We start from the raw sequence: 16576 nt of genomic DNA, 5'->3' as shown, positions 1-16576 counted from the left end.
ACGGTACATCCAAACCGTCATCGAACCCATCGTTCTACCATTCCTAGACCGGCAAGGGAACTTGCTGTTCCAACAGGACAATGCACGTCCGCATGTATCCCGTGCCACCCAACGTGCTCTAGAAGGTGTAAGTCAACTACCCTGGCCAGCAAGATCTCCGGATCTGTCCCCCATTGAGCATGTTTGGGACTGGATGAAGCGTCGTCTCACGCGGTCTGCAAACCAGCACGAACGCTGGTCCAACTGAGGCGCCAGGTGGAAATGGCATGGCAAGCCGTTCCACAGGACTACATCCAGCATCTCTACGATCGTCTCCATGGGAGAATAGCAGCCTGCATTGCTGCGAAAGGTGGATATACACTGTACTAGTGCCGACATTGTGCATGCTCTGTTGCCTGTGTCTATGTGCCTGTGGTTCTGTCAGTGTGATCATGTGATGTATCTGACCCCAGGAATGTGTCAATAAAGTTTCCCCTTCCTGGGACAATGAATTCACGGTGTTCTTATTTCAATTTCCAGGAGTGTATTTCAGCAAGATAATGTCGTCTCGCCCACGGAGACAGTCTCTAATGCTTGCCAAATCCTACCTTGGCCAAATCGCCGGATCTCTCCCGATTTGAGGTCTGTAGCATTATGGAGAGTACGCTCCTACCACCTCAGGATTTCGACGATCTAATGTGCAAACTGGACAGTATTTGGTACGATATCCATAACAAGAGCATACAACAACTCTAGCATTTCATACGAAGTCCAATAACTTTTCACATAGGTGCCAGAGGTCGTCCAACGTGCTATTGACGTGCTCGGTTTGTGAAACTCGTTCTCTTGAATAAGTCAACCCAATTTCCTTTAAACTGTAATCATTCATTTGTCTCTATATGTTTACCACATTTACTACTTTCCGTCCCATTCGGATAACTCCTTCATGGTGCGTCTTATTTTATATGCTAGCTGTTTTAATACATAACTGATATTAATCAACAGTTGTAAATGTTCACGTGTGCGTTTCGCCGTCCAATGCATAATTGTGTTCCGTTTATCCGCCTCCGACGTACACTACCACCAGTCTCCAACTAACCTTAACGCGCGAAATCAGCTGGCGCCAAATCGCTCCTAGGCCAGATATAAGGATGTCCCTGCGCCCACCACTTATGGGCTCCCGTCCAGCAGAGATGAGTAAGGGAAAGATTCGATATGTAGGAGCTATGTCAATATCTCTACATTTACAACACAATACTCCGGAAATTTCTTCTCAGCCGTAACATACATATTAACTACATTTTTTTTTCATTTAGGCGAAAGTTAGATAGTGTCATCAGGAAAGCAACAAAAGGTAACACCAGTCAGCAAATGAGGATAGTAAGAATCTTTCACTATCACAACCTAACTGACGAAACATTAGTACCTGAAACTCAGGTCCACCTGGTGCTGGATTTAAATACACTACTGGCCATTGAAATTGCTGCACCACGAAGATGACGTGCAACAGACGCGAAATTTAACCGACAAGAAGAAGATGATGTGATATGCAAATGATTCGCTTTTCAAAGCCTTCACACAAGCTTGGCGCCGGTGGCGACACCTACAACGTGCTGACATGAGGAAAGTTTCCCACCGATTTCTCATACACAAACAGCTGTTGACCGGCGTTGCCTGGTGAAGCGTTGTTGTGATGCCTCGTGTAAGGAGGAGAAATGCGTACCATCACGTTTCCGACTTTGATAAAAGTCGGATTGTAGACTATCGTGATTGCTGTTTATCGTATCGCGACATTGCTGCTCACGTTGGTCGAGATCCAATGACTGTTGGTAGAATATGGAATCATTGGGTTCAGGAGGGTAATACGGACCGCTGTGCTGGATCCCAACGGCTTCGTATCACCAGCAGTCGAGATGACGGGCATCTTATCCGCATGGCTGTAACGGATCGTGCAGCCACGTCTCGATCCCTGACTCAACAGATAGGGACGTTTGCAAGACAACAACCATCTGCACGAACACTTCGACGACGTTTGCAGCAGCATAGACTATCAACTCGGAGACCATGGCTGCGGTTACCCTTGACGCTGCATCACAGACAGGAGCGCCTGCGATTGTGTACTCAACGACAAACATGGGTGCACAATTGGCAAAACGTCATTTTTTCGGATGATTTTGGGTTCTGTTTACAGCATCATGATGGTCGCATCCGTGTTTGGCGACATCATGGTGAACGCACATTGGAAGCGTGTATTCGTCATCGCCATACTGACGTATCACCCGGCGTGATGGCATGGGGTGCCATTGGTTACACGTCTCGGTCTCCTCTTGTTCGGATTGACGGCACTTTGAACAGTGAACGTTACATTTCAGATGTGTTACGACCCGTGGTTACACCCTTCATTCGATCTCTGCGAAACCCTACATTTCAGCAGGAGAATGCACGACCGAATTTTGCAGGTCCTGAATAGGCCTTTCGGGGTAGAGAAAACGTTCGACCGCTGCCCTGGGCAGCACATTCTCCAGATCTCTCACCAATTGAAAACGTCTCGTCACTGGTGGCCGAGCAACTGGCTCGTCACAACACACCAGTCACTACTCTTGATGAACTGTGGTATCGTGGTGAAGCTGCATGGGCAGCTGTACCTGTACATGCCATCCAAGCTCTGATTCAATGCCCAGGCATATCAAGGCCGTTATTACGGCCACGGGTGGTTGTTCTGGGTACTGATTTATCATGATCTACGCACCCAAATTGCGTGAAAATGTAATCATATGTCAGTTGTCGTATAATATATTTGTCCCATGGTTCAAATGGTTCAAATGGCTCTGAGCACTATGGGACTTAACATCTGTGGTCATCAGTCCCCTAGAACTTAGAACTACTTAAACCTAACTAACCTAAGGACATCACACAACACCCAGCCATCACGAGGCAGAGAAAATCCCTGACCCCGCCGGGAATCGAACCCGGGAACCCGGGCGTGGGAAGCGAGAACGCTACCGCACGACCACGAGATGCGGGCATTTGTCCCATGAATACCAGTTTATCAACTGCATTTGTTCTTGGTGTAGCAATTGTAATGGCCAGTAGTGTAAAAAAAGAAAATAAAAATATAAAACCATATATAAAGCAGATGACAAAAGGGAAAGTCAAGTTGATAAATGTAACTTTAAAATTTGCCATAACGGCTTTTCCTTGGCTGGCTCTGAGCACCATGGGACTTAACATCTATGGTCATCAGTCCCCTAGAACTTAGAACTACTTAAACCTAACTAACCTAAGGACAGCACACAACACCCAGCCATCACGAGGCAGAGAAAATCCCTGACCCCGCCGGGAATCGAACCCGGGAACCCGGGCGTGGGAAGCGAGAACGCTACCGCACGACCACGAGATGCGGGCAACGGCTTTTCCTTCTTCGAATTTTGACTGAATAGGGAAAGCGATGATAGCACACTGTCACTATGACCTTGACGTCCACCTACTGTTGTTTTGTTGTATCGATAACACTACGGGAACACCACGACAGTCCTTGCAGCATGCGCTCTTAGATATAATTATTATAGATATATAATAAAGATATAATTCGTGTTGTATCATAGATAATTCCTTGTCATTCTTGTACACTCTATAATGATTCTATTCCTCTTCTTTTTTATGTTCAGTCCGACTAATTATGACCGCTAGCTGATCGTAACCGGTAATTGCCTTCTGCAACTTTTTGAAAAAGGGATATATCGCCAAACTGAAGTATGCGTTGTTTATAAGTTTGCTAAATAAAGTATTGCGTCAAAGATCGCTTAAGGACTAGTGGAAAGCGGGGCTTATTTATGCCCATAGCTTTCCGGAATTTTTAAAAGCTTTTTGTTTACGTTTATTGTGTTTAAACAGCTTAATCTTATAACATGGTAATTAAAGTATAATTTGGTATGCAGGATGGCCAGATAGAATCTGGAAAGCCAGTAATGGTGCTGCATCGTAGGTTGTTTGTAACTAATTCTTAAAGAAAAAGTTTGATATTTCGGTGTTAATTAGCATTGAAGTTAGCCAATCAGGCATTAAGCACCCAAATTCAAACGGCCCGCCAGAGGCAGTGTCGCCAAATGTGTTTTTCGTTTGCCTTCCTAAAACCAAACAAGAGAGAGATTATTATTTTTTAATTTTTATTTATTTATTTTATCGTATGGCTAGGGCCACCCATTGGGCAGATTGTTCGACGGGTGCCGGTCTTTCAATCTGACGCCACTTCGGCGACCTGTAGTCGATGAGGATGAATGGGTGATGATGAGGACAGCATAACACCCAGTCCCTGGACGGAGAAAATTCCCCGACCTAGCCGAGAATCTAATCCGGGCCAAGAGGACTGACAATCCGTCACGCTGACCATGTGACAACCAGGGGTAGACAAGACAGCGATAAAAATATTGGACGTGGGACGCCAGTAAGATCGGACCCGAGCTAAAGGCTTAACAGCCTCGTCCGCTATCATCTATGCTATGAGTACAGCTGACACAAATTGTTCCTGGTGACGCGCTTGCATTTGCTCGTGCAACGGGCTGATTGGCTAGCTTCAATGCTAATTAACTCGGAAACGTCGCAATATATCGATTTTTTTCGTAACACTTATTTTTCAGCACAACTCACCCTGGGACACCGTTACAAGTTTTCCATACTGTTTCCGACCATCCTCCACATATATGTACGTGGCAAATCAGGAAGTCTTTGCCCCTATTTTTTATTAGCCAGAATAAGGTACATAATGTTTTTATTTTTTATTCTTTTTTATTTTTTTATCGTCTCTTCGGGTTTGTTGCCAGATGCTAAAATCGACTCGATATTTCGGCGATCCAGCTGGTCGCCATCTACAGGAGAATGCTGCTTCTGCTGATGAGTCCCGCTGAGAACTGACGCCAAGCTGCATTTTTTTTGTTATTGTTATTTTTAAACCTGTTACAGGTTGGCCTTCGGCGGCATAGTACGCCGCTCTTTGGCCACAGAGAATACAAAAGAGACAAATGAAGACAGTTAGAGAATAAATATGGTGGATATATAAACTGTGACATACACTTTTAATATATATGGAGCCGTTCACGGGCGTAGAGTCCAAGAAAAAATTTGTTAGACATGTGGACACACACAGGGACGAAAATTGTCACATGCGAACGGAGGAGCACGCAACGAATAACACTGGAACACTTGAGCACAAACGAGGCGACGATCTCCGGCGCGCGAATTTTCACTGAGCGTGTACAAGTCCGGGGACCTGCCAAGAGAGGAGGAGGGGTTGGGAGAGGGAGAGGGGAGAGCAGAAATGCGAAGGGCAGGGGAGAGAGGGGGGAGGAGGGAAGGGAGGAAAGGGGAGGGGAAGCCCGGGGCAGAGGGTGGAGGAGGGGGGATGGGGGGAAAAGGAGAGACAAGGGAGGGAGGGTGCCCAAAGGAAAAAACACAGGAAGTGGGAGGGGAGGATCAGAAGATATAGGAGGGCATCATCAGGGAGGGGGAGCTGGCGGAAGCCACCTTGGGAGAGGGTAAGGAGGGTGGAGAAATGGAGACTGTGCGGGACATGGGAATACAGGCGCGGCAGTGGGCTGGGGTGGGAGAGGATGGGTGAGACAAGAAGGTGAGGAGGATCGAGTTTATGGGAGGTGTAGAGGATCCGTATCTGTTCGAGGAAAAGGAGGAGGTGGGTCAACAGAATTAGGTCATACAGGATCCGTGTGGGGGAGGGGAGATGGATGTGATATGCGAGGCGGAGAGCATGGCGTTCAAGGATCTGAAGGGATTTATAAAAGGTAGGGGGGCGGAGATCGAGGCCAGATGGCCGTAACAAAGGATAGGGCGGATGAGAGATTTATAGGTGTGGAGTATGGTGGAGGGGTCCAGACCCCACGTACGGCTGGAAAGGAGCTTGTGGAGACAGAGTCGGGAGTGTGCCTTGGCTTGGATTGTATGGAGATGGGGGCTCCAGGACAGGTGACGGTCGAGGGTGACGTCAAGGTACTTAAGGGTGGGGGTGAGGGCGATAGGACGGCCATAGATGGTTAGATAGAAATTGAGGAGGCGGAAGGAAGGGATGCTTTTGCCTAGAACGATCACCTGGGTTTTGAAGGGATTGACCTGTAGCAACCACTGGTTGCACCAAACGATGAACAGGTCAAGATGGGAATGGAGAAGGTGTTGGGAACGCTGCAGCGTGGGGGAAAGGGCAAAGAAGGCGCTATCATCGGCAAACTGGAGAAGGTGGATGGGTGGTGACGGCGGCAGCATGTCCGCCGTATACAAAAGGTACAGAAGCCTTGGGGCACACTGGCGGAGGGAAAAAAGATGTAGGAATCCGTGTTATGGATGGTGACGTAGGAAGGACGGTGGGAGAGAAAGGAGCCGATCAGACAGACGTAGTAAATGGGAAGGGCGAAGGTTTGGAGCTTGAAGAGGAGACCGGAAGGCCATACGCGGTCATAGGCACTTTCGATGTCCAGGGAGAGGAAGATTGCGCAGCGACGGGAATTAAGCTGTTCAGAAAGGAGATGAGTGAGGTGAAGGAGAAGGTCATCGGAAGAGAGGGATGGCCGAAAGCCACATTGGGTAAAGGGAAGGAGGCGGTGCTGGCGGAGTTGCTGGTGGATGCGTTGGGTGAGGATGGATTCCAGGACCTTGCTGAAGACCGAGGTAAGGCTGATGGGACGGTAGGAGGAGACGGCGGACGGCGGTTTGCCGGGTTTAAGGAACATCAGGATACTGGAGGTTTTCCACAGGTCGGGGTAGTAGCCGGTGGAGAGGACTACATTGTAGAGCCTGGCCAGGGTGGAGAGGAAAGAGACAGGAGCTTCACGAAGGTGGCGGTAGGTGACACGATCGTGACCAGGAGCGGTGTTGCGTTTTGTGCAGGGTGTAGCAATGAGATCCTGTGTAGTGATAGGGGCATTGAGTTCCGTATGTGCAATGTTGTCCAAGTATTGGAAACCAGGTGCGAGGGGAGGGACAGAGGTGTCAGTTCGATCGTGGACATCCGGGAAGAGGGAGTAATCGAACTGGGGATCGTCGCGGATGGAAAAGACATCAGAAAGGTAGGAGGCAAAGTGTTTGGCCTTACTAGGGGTGTCAGGGAAGGGGTGATCATCATGAAGATGAGGATAGTTGGGGGAGGGTTTAATTCCGGTAAGGCGATGGAAGGCAGACCAGAACTTGGACGAGTTTATAGGTACAGTAGCAATTAAACGGGTGCATGTCTGTCGCTATTCCCGGCGTTTCTTAGCCGCGAGCAAATTTCGGACGTGTCGTTGGAGTTGCCAGTGGTATCGTAGTGTGTCTGGGTCACGCATGTGGAGGAAGGCACGGTAGAGACAGCAGGATTCACGGAGGAGGAGGGTAAGGTAGGACAGTAGGGGTGGATGGCGACAGTAGGGACGTGGGCCTCCACAGCCTCAGACAAGGTCTGCTGGAGAAAGGAGGCGGCATGGGCAACATCGTCATGGTGGTGGTACGTGAAAGGGTGTCTATCGATCTGGGTGGAGAGGGTATCCCGGTAGGTATTCCAGTCGGCATGGGAATAATCATGGATTTACTTCTGGGGAGGGTCATGACGAGGGTCGGGGTGGAGGCGACGACCGTCTGAAACGGTGAGGAGGACAGGAAGATGGTCGCTACCAACGGGCTCCAGGACATCCACCGTTATGCGGCCAAGGAGGTTAGGGGAGGAGAGGATGACATCGGGAGTGGAGTTGGATTCGGGACGAGTGTGCTGGGGAATGGGGACGAGGATGCCTTGAAGGGAGGAGAGGAACCGATGCCACTGCCATAACTGAGCAGCGGAACGACTACGGATGTTGAGGTCGGCGGCGATCACATAGGAGGAGAAGGTACGGTCAATGTGGGAGAGGAAGTCGAAAGGAATAGGGGCGTTAGGGCAGACATAGATGGTGGTGCAGGTAAGCCCGGGGAAGAAGAGACTAAGGATCAGGTGTTCAGTGGGGTCGGGAAGGAGAGGTTGGAGATGAACCGGGATCTGGCGGTGGTGACCAATGGCAACTCCACCACGTGTAATCGGGAGGGGATTATCGGAGCGGTGAAGGAGGTAGGTCGAAGTGTGGATGGTGTGGTGGGGTTGGAGGAAGATTTCATTTAGGAGGAAGGCATCCATGCAGTGGGTGGCAAGGGTGTGAAGGAGGAGGTCCTTGTTGGTCGGAAGGGAGCAGATGTTGAACAGGATACAGTGCTGTCGCGCAATGACAAGGATTCAGACGAGGGTGTCAAGACGAGAGAAGGTGAAATGGGCCTGGTTGTGGGAGTAGGTGGCATACATTTTTAGGCGAAAGACGGAACGGGCGGTGAGGGATATCTGTTGGAGGATGTGGGGGCGCTGGAAACGGTGAACATTTTGGAGGACGATGGTAAGGAATCTGATGATGTCCTCAGCGGTAGGGGGGTGAAGGGAATTGCTGGGAGGGGTGGGGGTGTCCAGAGGGCAGACAGGGACAGTGAGTTCAGGAGTGGTAGGAGGGGGTTGGGCCTTACATTTCTGGGAGTAAGTAGGATGAGGGAGGTTACAGGTATTACAGGAGGGAGGGAACTGGAGATTGGGGCACTGCCGTAAGAAGTGTGCTTGCTTACAGTGCAGGCAGGTGGGGGCCTCATGGCACTCAGACATTGGGTGTGCGTTATACCGCAAGCACCTCTGGCAGCGGAGCGATGGAGGAGGGGAATGGGAGGGGTAAACTTTGTAGTGTTGGTTAAAGAGGAGGGCTCCCTCCTTCAGGAGATGGTCAATGAAGGGGGCGTGTTCGGAAAAGACCCGCATAAGGCGGGTGGGGCCAGCGAGGTTGTGAATGCGGCGAACTGCATGCACCTCCAGATGGGGATGCACCTTGAGCTCTGCCAACACCTCCTCCTCCATGATCGTCGGACTAAGCTGAGTGATCACGGCGGTGAGGGTCGGCGGGCGATGTGGGGGTTGGGGTTGGCGGGAGGGAGGCGGCGAAGGGACAGGGTGAGGGACACATCAGGGCCAAAGCGGGTGACAGGGATTCGGGAGTGAGGAGGGAGATGGGGGCACTGGGAAAATGCTGGCGAATGAAGAGGGTGAGCTTCCGGGCCTCAAGAAGGGAGGGATCAGGACGGGAGAGGAGGTAACGGTAGGTGGAGGAGGAGGAGGGGGCAGGGACAGGCGGGGAGACATCCATGGCGTCCTGGGCAGGGGAAGGGGGACGAGGCGGAGCCTTCTTAGGTGCAGAGGAAGCAGGGGTGCCAGTGGGGCCTTTGACGGCGGCGGAGGAGGTGTGGGGGACGGGAGCAACTGGAAGGTGGCGTGGAGTGGCAGGTGCCGGTGCTGGAGTCGGCGCCAGAGATGGTGAGGGCGAAGGCGACGGCGACGGCGACGATGAAGACGATGAAGAGGGCGAAGGGGAAAGTAGTGGGGGCTGTGGCCCTCCGGGCCACCACCATAGCATGGGCCGCGGAAACGGAAGGAGCAGGGGGAGGGAGTAGAAGGAAGAGATCAGAGGAGGCATGGGAGGGAGGAGCCGGGCATGGGGTGACAAAAAATGAGGGAGATGGGAGAGTGAGGAGTGGGCGGATGGACTGAGGGGGAGGTGATTGGGCACATCACGTGATAGTGGTGGCGGCGGCGGAGGGAGATGTGTACATGATTGCAGTGGTAGTGGCTGTAGTAGTGGTGGTGGGAGCTGACATTGTGAAAAGGAGAAAGACACAGGTGAGGACAAAAGGTGAGTGGCAAACAAGTGACAGGCAAGCAGACGAAAACAGAAGAAAAAGTACGGAGAGGAGACAAAGAAAACTGGGGCTGAAGGCCAACTCCGCTGCTGCTGGCGGAGGGGCCACCCAGCTGGCTGGCCAGCGGGAACGCCACTGCTGCTGGCTGCTGGCTGGGACCGCTGCTGCCTGGGACCGCTGCTGGCTGGGACCGTTGCTGACTGGGACCGCTGCTCGCTGGGACCACTGCTGGCTGCTGGCTGGGACCGCTGCTGGCTACTGGCTGGGACTGCTGCTGGCTGCTGGCTGGGACTGCTGCAGGCTCCTGGCTGGGACCGCTGCTGGCTGCTAGCTGGGACCGCTGCTGGGTGCTGGCTGCTGGCTGGGACCACTGCTGGCAGGGACCGCTGCTGCGGGGACGGCTGCTGGTGGGGACCGCTTCTGGCGAGGACTCCTGCTGGCTGGGGAAGCTGCTGGCTGCTGGCTGGGAACACCGCTGGCTGCTGGCTGGGACCACTGCTGCCTGCTGGCTGGGACCACTGCTGGCTGCTGACTGGGACCACTGCTGGGTGCTGGCTAATGGCTGGAGTTACTGCTGGCTGGGATCGCTGCTGGCTGCTGGCTGAAACCGCTGCTGGCTGCTGGCTGTGACTGATGCTGGGTGCTGGCTGCTGGCTGGGACCGCTGCTGGCGGGGACTGCTGCTGTGGGGACCGCTGTTGGAGGGGACCGCTGCTGGCTAATACCGCACTTGGCGGGAATCGCGGCTGGCTGGGAATGCTGCTGGCTGCTGGCTGGGACAACTGCTGGCTGCTGGCTGGGACGACTGCTGGCTGCTGCCTGGGACCGCTGCCCGCTGCTGGCTGGGACAGTTGCTGGCTGCAGGCTTGGACCGCTGCTGGCTGTTGGCTGGGAACACTGCTACCTGCTGGCTGGGACCGCTGCTGGCTGCTGGGTGGGAACGCTGCTGGTGGGGATCTCTGATGGCGGGGACCGCTGCTACTAGTGACAACTGCTGGCGAGGACTGCTGCTGGCTGGGAATGCTGCTGGCTGTTGGATGGCAACGCAGCTGGCTGCTGGCAGGGACCGCTGCTGGCTGCTGGCTGGGACCGCTGCTGGTTGGAACCGCTTATAGCTGCTGGCTAGGACCGCTGCTGGCAGCTGGCTGCTGGCTGGGAACGCTGCTGGTGGGGACCGCTGCTGCCGGGGACCAATGCTGGCGGGTACCGCTGCAGGCTGGGAACGATGCTGATTGGGACCGCTGCAGGCTGGGACCGCTGGTAGCTGCTGGCTGGGACCGTTGCTAGCTGCTGACAGGGACTGCAGCTGGCTGCTGGCTGCTGGCTGGAACACTTCTGGCTGCTAGCTGGGACCGCGGCTGACTGCTGGTTGGGACCGCTGCTGGCATTGGCTGGGACTGCTGGTGGCTGCTGGTGTGGACCGCTGCTTTCAGGGACCGCTGCTAGCTGGGAACGCTGCTGGCTGCTGGCTGCGACCGCTGCTGGCTGCTGGCTGCTGGTTGGGGCCTTTTCTAGCTGCTGGCTGGGACTGCTGCTAGCTAAGACTGCTGCTGCTGGGGACAACTTCTGGCGTGGACTGCTGGTGGTGGGGACTGCTGCTGGCTGGGAACGCTGCTGGCTGCTGTCTCGGACCGCTGCTGAGTGCTGGCTTGGTCTGCTGCTGGCTGCTGGTTGGGACTTCTGTTGGCTGTTGCCTGCTGGCTGGGAACGCTGCTATCTGCTGGCTGGGATCGCTGCTGGCTGCTGGCTTGGAACGCTGCTGTCTGATGGCTGGGACCACTGTTGGTGGGGACTGCTGGTGCCGGGTACTGCTGCTGGCTGGGATCGCTGCTGGCTGCTGGCTGGGAACACGGCTGACTGGGATCGTTCTGGCAGGGACCGTTGCTAGCCGGAACCGCTGCTGTCTGGGAACGCTGGTGGCTGCTGGCTGGGATCGCTGCTGGCTGGGATCTCTGCTGGTTGGGACCGCTGCTAGCTGCTGGCTGGGACTGCTGCTGGCTGCTGGCTGGGACCGCTTCTTGCGGGGACCGTTGCTGGCGGCTGGCTGGGACCTCTGCTGCTGGGAACAGTGCTGGCAGGGACAGCGGCTGGCGGGGACCGCTGCTGGCAGGGACAGCTGTTGGCTGGGACCGCTGCTGGTTGCTGGCTGGGAACGATGCTGGCTGCTGGCTAGGACCTCTGCTGGCTGCTGGCTGCGAACGCTGCTGGCTGCCGTCTGGGAACGCTGCTAGCTGCTGGCTTAGACCGCTGCAGACTGGGGCCGCTGCTGGATAGGACCCCCTCTGGCTGCTGGCTGGGACCGCTGCAGGCTGCTGGCTGCTGGCTGGAACCGCTCCTGGTTCCTGTCCAGGTCTGCTGCTGGCTGCTGGCTGCCGGCTGGGACCACTGCTTGTTGCTGGCTGAAACCGATGCTGGCTGCTGGCTGGGACCGCGTATGCATGCTGGCTGGGACAATTGCTGGCTGCTGGCTGCTGGCTGGGACTGTGACTGGCGGAGACCGCTGCTGCCGGGGACTGCTGCTGTCGTGGACCACTGCGGGCGGGGTTCGCGGCTGACTGTGAATGCTGCTGGCTGACTATGTGGCTGGCTGCTGGCAGGGACCGCTGCTGGCTGCTGGCTCGTACCGCTGCTGGCTGGAACCGCTCCTGGCTGCTGGCTAGGACCGCTGCTGGCTGCTGGCTGCTGGCTGGGAACGCTGCTGGTGCGGACCGCTGCTGCCGGGGACCACTGCTGGGGGGACCGCTGCTGGCTGGGGACGCTGCTGGCTGCTAGCTGGGAATGCTGTTCGCTGCTGGCTGGGACCGCTGCTGACTGGGACAGCTGCTGGCTGGGACTGCGGGTAGCTGCTTGCTGGGACCATTTCTGGCTGATGATAGGGACCGCAGCTGGCTGCTCGCTGCTTGATGGAACGCTGCTGGCTGCTGGCTGGGTCTGCTGCTGACTGCTGGCTGGGATAGTTGCTTTCAGGGACCACTGCTGGCTGGGAACGCTGCTAGCTGCTGGCTGCGACCGCTGCTGGCTGCTGGCTGCTGCTAGATGGGACCGCTGCTGCAGGGGACAGCTGCTGGCGTGGACCGCTGCTGGCGGGGACTGCAGCTGGTTGGGAACGCAGCTGGCTGCTGGCTGGGACCGCTGTTGGCTAAGACCGCTACTGGCTGGCTACGCTGCTGGCTCGGACTGCTTCTGGCTTCTGGCTGGGACCGCTGCTAGCTGCTGGCTGGGACTGCTCCTGACTAGGACCGCTGCCACCGAGGACAGTTGCTGGCGTCGACCACTGCTGGCTGCTGGCTGGGTATGCTGCTGGCTGCTGGCTGGGACCGCTGCTGGCTGCTGCCTTGGACTGCTGCTGGCAGCTGGCTTGGTCAGCTGCAGGCTGCGCGCTGGGACTTCTGCTGACTGTTGGCTGGTGGCTTGGCACGCTGCTGGCTGCTGGCTGTGACCGCTGCTGGCTGCTGACTCGGAACACTGCTGGCTGCCAGCTGCTGGCTGCAGGCTGGGACCACTGCTGGCGGGGATTACTGCTGCCAGGGACTGATGCTGGCTGGGATCGCTGCTGGCTGCTGGCTAGGAACGCTGCTGGCTGGGATCTCTGCAGGCTGGAACCTCTGCTGGCTGCTGGCTGGGAACGCTGCCAGCTGTTGGATACTGGCTGCTGGCTTGGACCGCTACTAGCAGCTTGCTGGGACCGCTGCTGGCTGCTGGCTGCTGGCTGGTACCGCAGTTGGCTGCTGGTTGGGACCGCTACTGGCTACTGTCTGCTCGCTGGGACCGCTGATGGCTGCTGGCTGGGACTGCTCCTCGCTGAGACCGCGGCCAGCAGGGACTGCAGCTGGCTGAAAACGCTACTGGCTGTTGGCTGGGACCACTGCTTGCTGAGACAGCTGCTGGCTCGGACCGCTGCTGGCTGCTGGCTGGGACCGCTGCTAGCTGCTGGCTGGGACCGCTGCTGGCTGCTGTCTGGGTCCACTGCTGGCTACTGGCTGCTGTCTGGGTCCGCTGCTGGCTGCTGGCAGTTGGCTAGGACCACTGCTGGCTGCTGGCTGGGACCGCTCCTGGCTGTTGTCTGGGACCGCTGCTGGCTGCTGTCTGGGACCGCTGTTGGCTGCTGGCTGCTGGCTGGGGCCGCTGCTCCCTGCTGGCTGGGACCGCTGCTGCCTGCTGGCTGCCGGCTGGGACCGGTGCTTGCTGCTGGCTGACACCGCTGCAGGTTGGGATCGCTGCTGCCCGGGACTGCTGCTGGCGGTGACCACTGCTGGCTGAACTGCTGCTGGCTGCTGGCTGGGACCATTGCTGGCTGCTGGCTGGGACCGCTGCTGGTTGCTGGCTGGGATCGCTGCTGGTTACTGGCAGGGACCTCTTCTAGCTGCTGGCTGCTGGCTGGGACCGCTGCCAGTGGGTACCGCTATTGCCAGGGTCCACTGCTGACGGGGACCGCAGCTGGTCGGGACTGCTGCTGTCGGGGACCGCTGCTGGTGAGAACAGCTGCTGGCAGGGACCACTGCTAGCAGGGAATGCAGCTGTCTGGGATCGCTACTGGCTGCTGGCAGGGACCTCTGCTTGCTGAGACCGCTGCTGGCTGCACTACTGCTGGTTGCTGGTTGGGAATGCTACTGGCTGCTGGCTGGGACCGCTGCCGGCTGGGACTACTGCTGGCTGGGACCGTTGCTGGCAGCTGGTTGGAACCGCTGTTGGCTGCTGGCTGCTGGCTGGGGCCGCTGCTGACTGCTGGCTGGGACCACTGCTGCCTGATGGCTGTTGCCTGCGACCGCTGCTTGCTGCAGGCTGGGATCACTGCTGGCTGGGACTGCTGCTGGCTGCTGGCTGGGACTGCTGCTGGCTGCTAGCTGCTGGCTGCTGGCTTGGACCGCTGGTTGCTACTGGCTGGGTCCGCTTCTGGCTGCTGGCTGGGACCACTACTGGCTGCTGGCTGGGACTGCTGCTGGCTGGGACCGCTACTGGTGGGGACCGCTGCTGCCAGAAACCGCTGTTGGTGGGGATCGCTGCTGCCACGGGCCGCTGCTGGAGTAGATCGCTGCTGGCGGGGACCACTGCTAGCGGGGACCTCTGCTGGGTGGGAGCGCTGCTGGCTGGTGGCTGTGACCGCTGCTGGCTCCTGGCTGCTGGCTGGAACTGCGGCTGGTGGGGACCGCTGCTGCCAGGGACTGCTGCTGGAGGGGACTGCTGCTAGTGGGGACCGCTGCTGGAAGGGATCGCTGCTGGCTGCTGGCTGGGAATGCAGCTGGCTACTGGCAGGGACCACTGCTGGCTGCTGGCTCGGACCGCTGCTGGCTGCTGGCTGGAACTGCTGCTGGCTGCTAGCTAGGACCGCTGCTGGCTGCTGGCTGGGAACGCTGCTGACTGGGACCACTGTTGGCTGGGACCGCTGCTAGCGGCTGGCTGGGACTGTTGCTGGCTGCTGGTAGGGACAGCAGCTAGCTGCTGGGTGCTGGCTGGAATGCTGCAGGCTGGGACCGCGGCTGACTGCTGTCTGGGAACGCTGCTGGCGTTGGCTGGGACCAGACCTGGCTGCTGGTGGTGACTGCTGCTTTCCGGGACCGCTTCTGGCTGGGAACGCTGCTAGCTGCTGGATGGGAACGCTGCTGGCTTCTGGCTGGGACTGCTGCTGGCAGCTGGCTGTAACCGCTGCTGGCTGCTGGCTCTTGGTTGGGACCATTACTTGCTGTTGGCTGGGACAGCTGCTGGTGGTGACTGCTGCTTCCAGGAACCGCTGCTGTTGGGGACCGCTGCTGGGGTGGACTGCTGCAGGCTGGGAACGCTGCTGGCTGCTGGCTGGGACCACTTCTTGCTTAGACCGCTGCTGGCTGGGACCGCTGCTGGCTGCTGGTTGGGACTGCTGCTGGCTGCTGGCTGCTGGCTGGGACCGCTGCTGCCTGCTGGCTGGGACCGCTGCTTTCTGCTGGCTGGGACTTCTGCTGGCTGCTGGCTGTGACCGCTGCTGGCTGCTGGTTGGGACGGCGGCTGGGTGTTGGCTGCCGCCTAGGATCGCTGCTGTCGGGGTCCGCTGCTGCAGTGGACCACTGCTGGTGAAGACCACTGCTGGCGGGCACTGCTGCTGGCTGAGAACTCTGATGGCTGCTGGCTGCGAACGCTGCCGGCTGCAGGCTGGGACCGCTGCTGGCTGCTGGCTGGGACTGCTGTTGGCTGCTGGCTGTTCGCTGGGGCCGCTGCTGGCTGCTGGCTGGGACCGCTGCTGCATGCTGGCTGCTGGCTGGGATCGCTGCTTGTTGCAGGCTGGGACCACTGTTGGTGAGGACCGCTGCTGCCAGGTACTGCTGCTGGCGGGGACCACTGCTGTCTGGGACTGCTGCTGGCTGATTGGTGGGACCGCTGCTGGCTGCTGGCTGCTGGCTGGGACTGCTGGTGGCTACTGGCTGGGTCTGCTGCTGGCTGCTGGCTGGGACCGCTGCTGGCTGCTGGCTCGGACTGCTGCTGGCTGCTGGCTGGGAATGCGGCTGGCTACTGGCAGGGACCGCTGCTGGCTGCTGGCTCGGACTGCTGCTGGCTGCTGGCTGGAACCGCTGCTGGCTGCTAGCTAGGACCGCTGCTGGCTGCTGGCTGGGAACACTGCTGTTGGGGACAGCTGCTTCTGGGGACCACCGCTGGCGGGTACTGCAGCTGGCTGGGAACGCTGATGGCTGCTGGCTGGGAATGCTGCTCGCTGCTGGCTGGGACCGCTGCTGACTGGGATCGCTGCTGGCTGGGACCGGTGCTGGCTGCTGGCTGGGACCGCTGCTGGCTGCTGGCTGGGACCGCTGCTGGCTGCTGGCTGCTGCCAGGGACCACTGCTGGTGGGGACCGCTGCTGGCGGGGAACGCTGCTGGCTGCTGGCTTGGAACGCTGGTGGC

General features: G+C 57.5%; 1 protein-coding gene across 1 annotated transcript; it reads right to left on the bottom strand.

Moving 5' to 3' along the window:
• Window positions 1-11244: 11244 nt before the first annotated feature.
• Window positions 11245-15927, bottom strand: LOC126199630 (protein piccolo-like). Its single transcript, XM_049936556.1, has 6 exons — window positions 15193-15927; window positions 14503-14840; window positions 13688-14083; window positions 13168-13435; window positions 11966-12132; window positions 11245-11902 (listed from the first exon to the last, which is right to left on the bottom strand). The coding sequence occupies exons 1-6, from the start codon at window positions 15925-15927 to the stop codon at window positions 11245-11247; spliced, it is 2562 nt and encodes an 853-aa protein (XP_049792513.1).
• Between the last annotated feature and the right edge of the window lie 649 nt (window positions 15928-16576).

The sequence above is a fragment of the Schistocerca nitens genome, chromosome 8 (genome assembly GCF_023898315.1).
Source record: "Schistocerca nitens isolate TAMUIC-IGC-003100 chromosome 8, iqSchNite1.1, whole genome shotgun sequence".
Lineage (NCBI taxonomy): Eukaryota > Metazoa > Arthropoda > Insecta > Orthoptera > Acrididae > Schistocerca > Schistocerca nitens.
This window is presented reverse-complemented; position numbering and strand designations above follow the sequence as displayed.

What these genes read in the sequence shown, in the direction of transcription:
- LOC126199630 (XM_049936556.1), bottom strand. Translation starts at nt 15,927, where the DNA reads ATGCAGCAGCGGTCCCAGCCAGCAGCCAGCAGCGGCCCCAGCGAACAG. An exon ending in AGCAGCGTTCCCAGACAGCA is followed by an intron (nt 14,841 to 15,192) that starts GTCAGCCGCGGT and finishes CACCAGCCGCAG; the next exon opens with TTCCAGCCAGCAGCCAGGAG. An exon ending in CCTATCCAGCAGCGGCCCCA is followed by an intron (nt 11,903 to 11,965) that starts GTCTGCAGCGGT and finishes CAGCGTTCGCAG; the next exon opens with CCAGCAGCCAGCAGAGGTCC.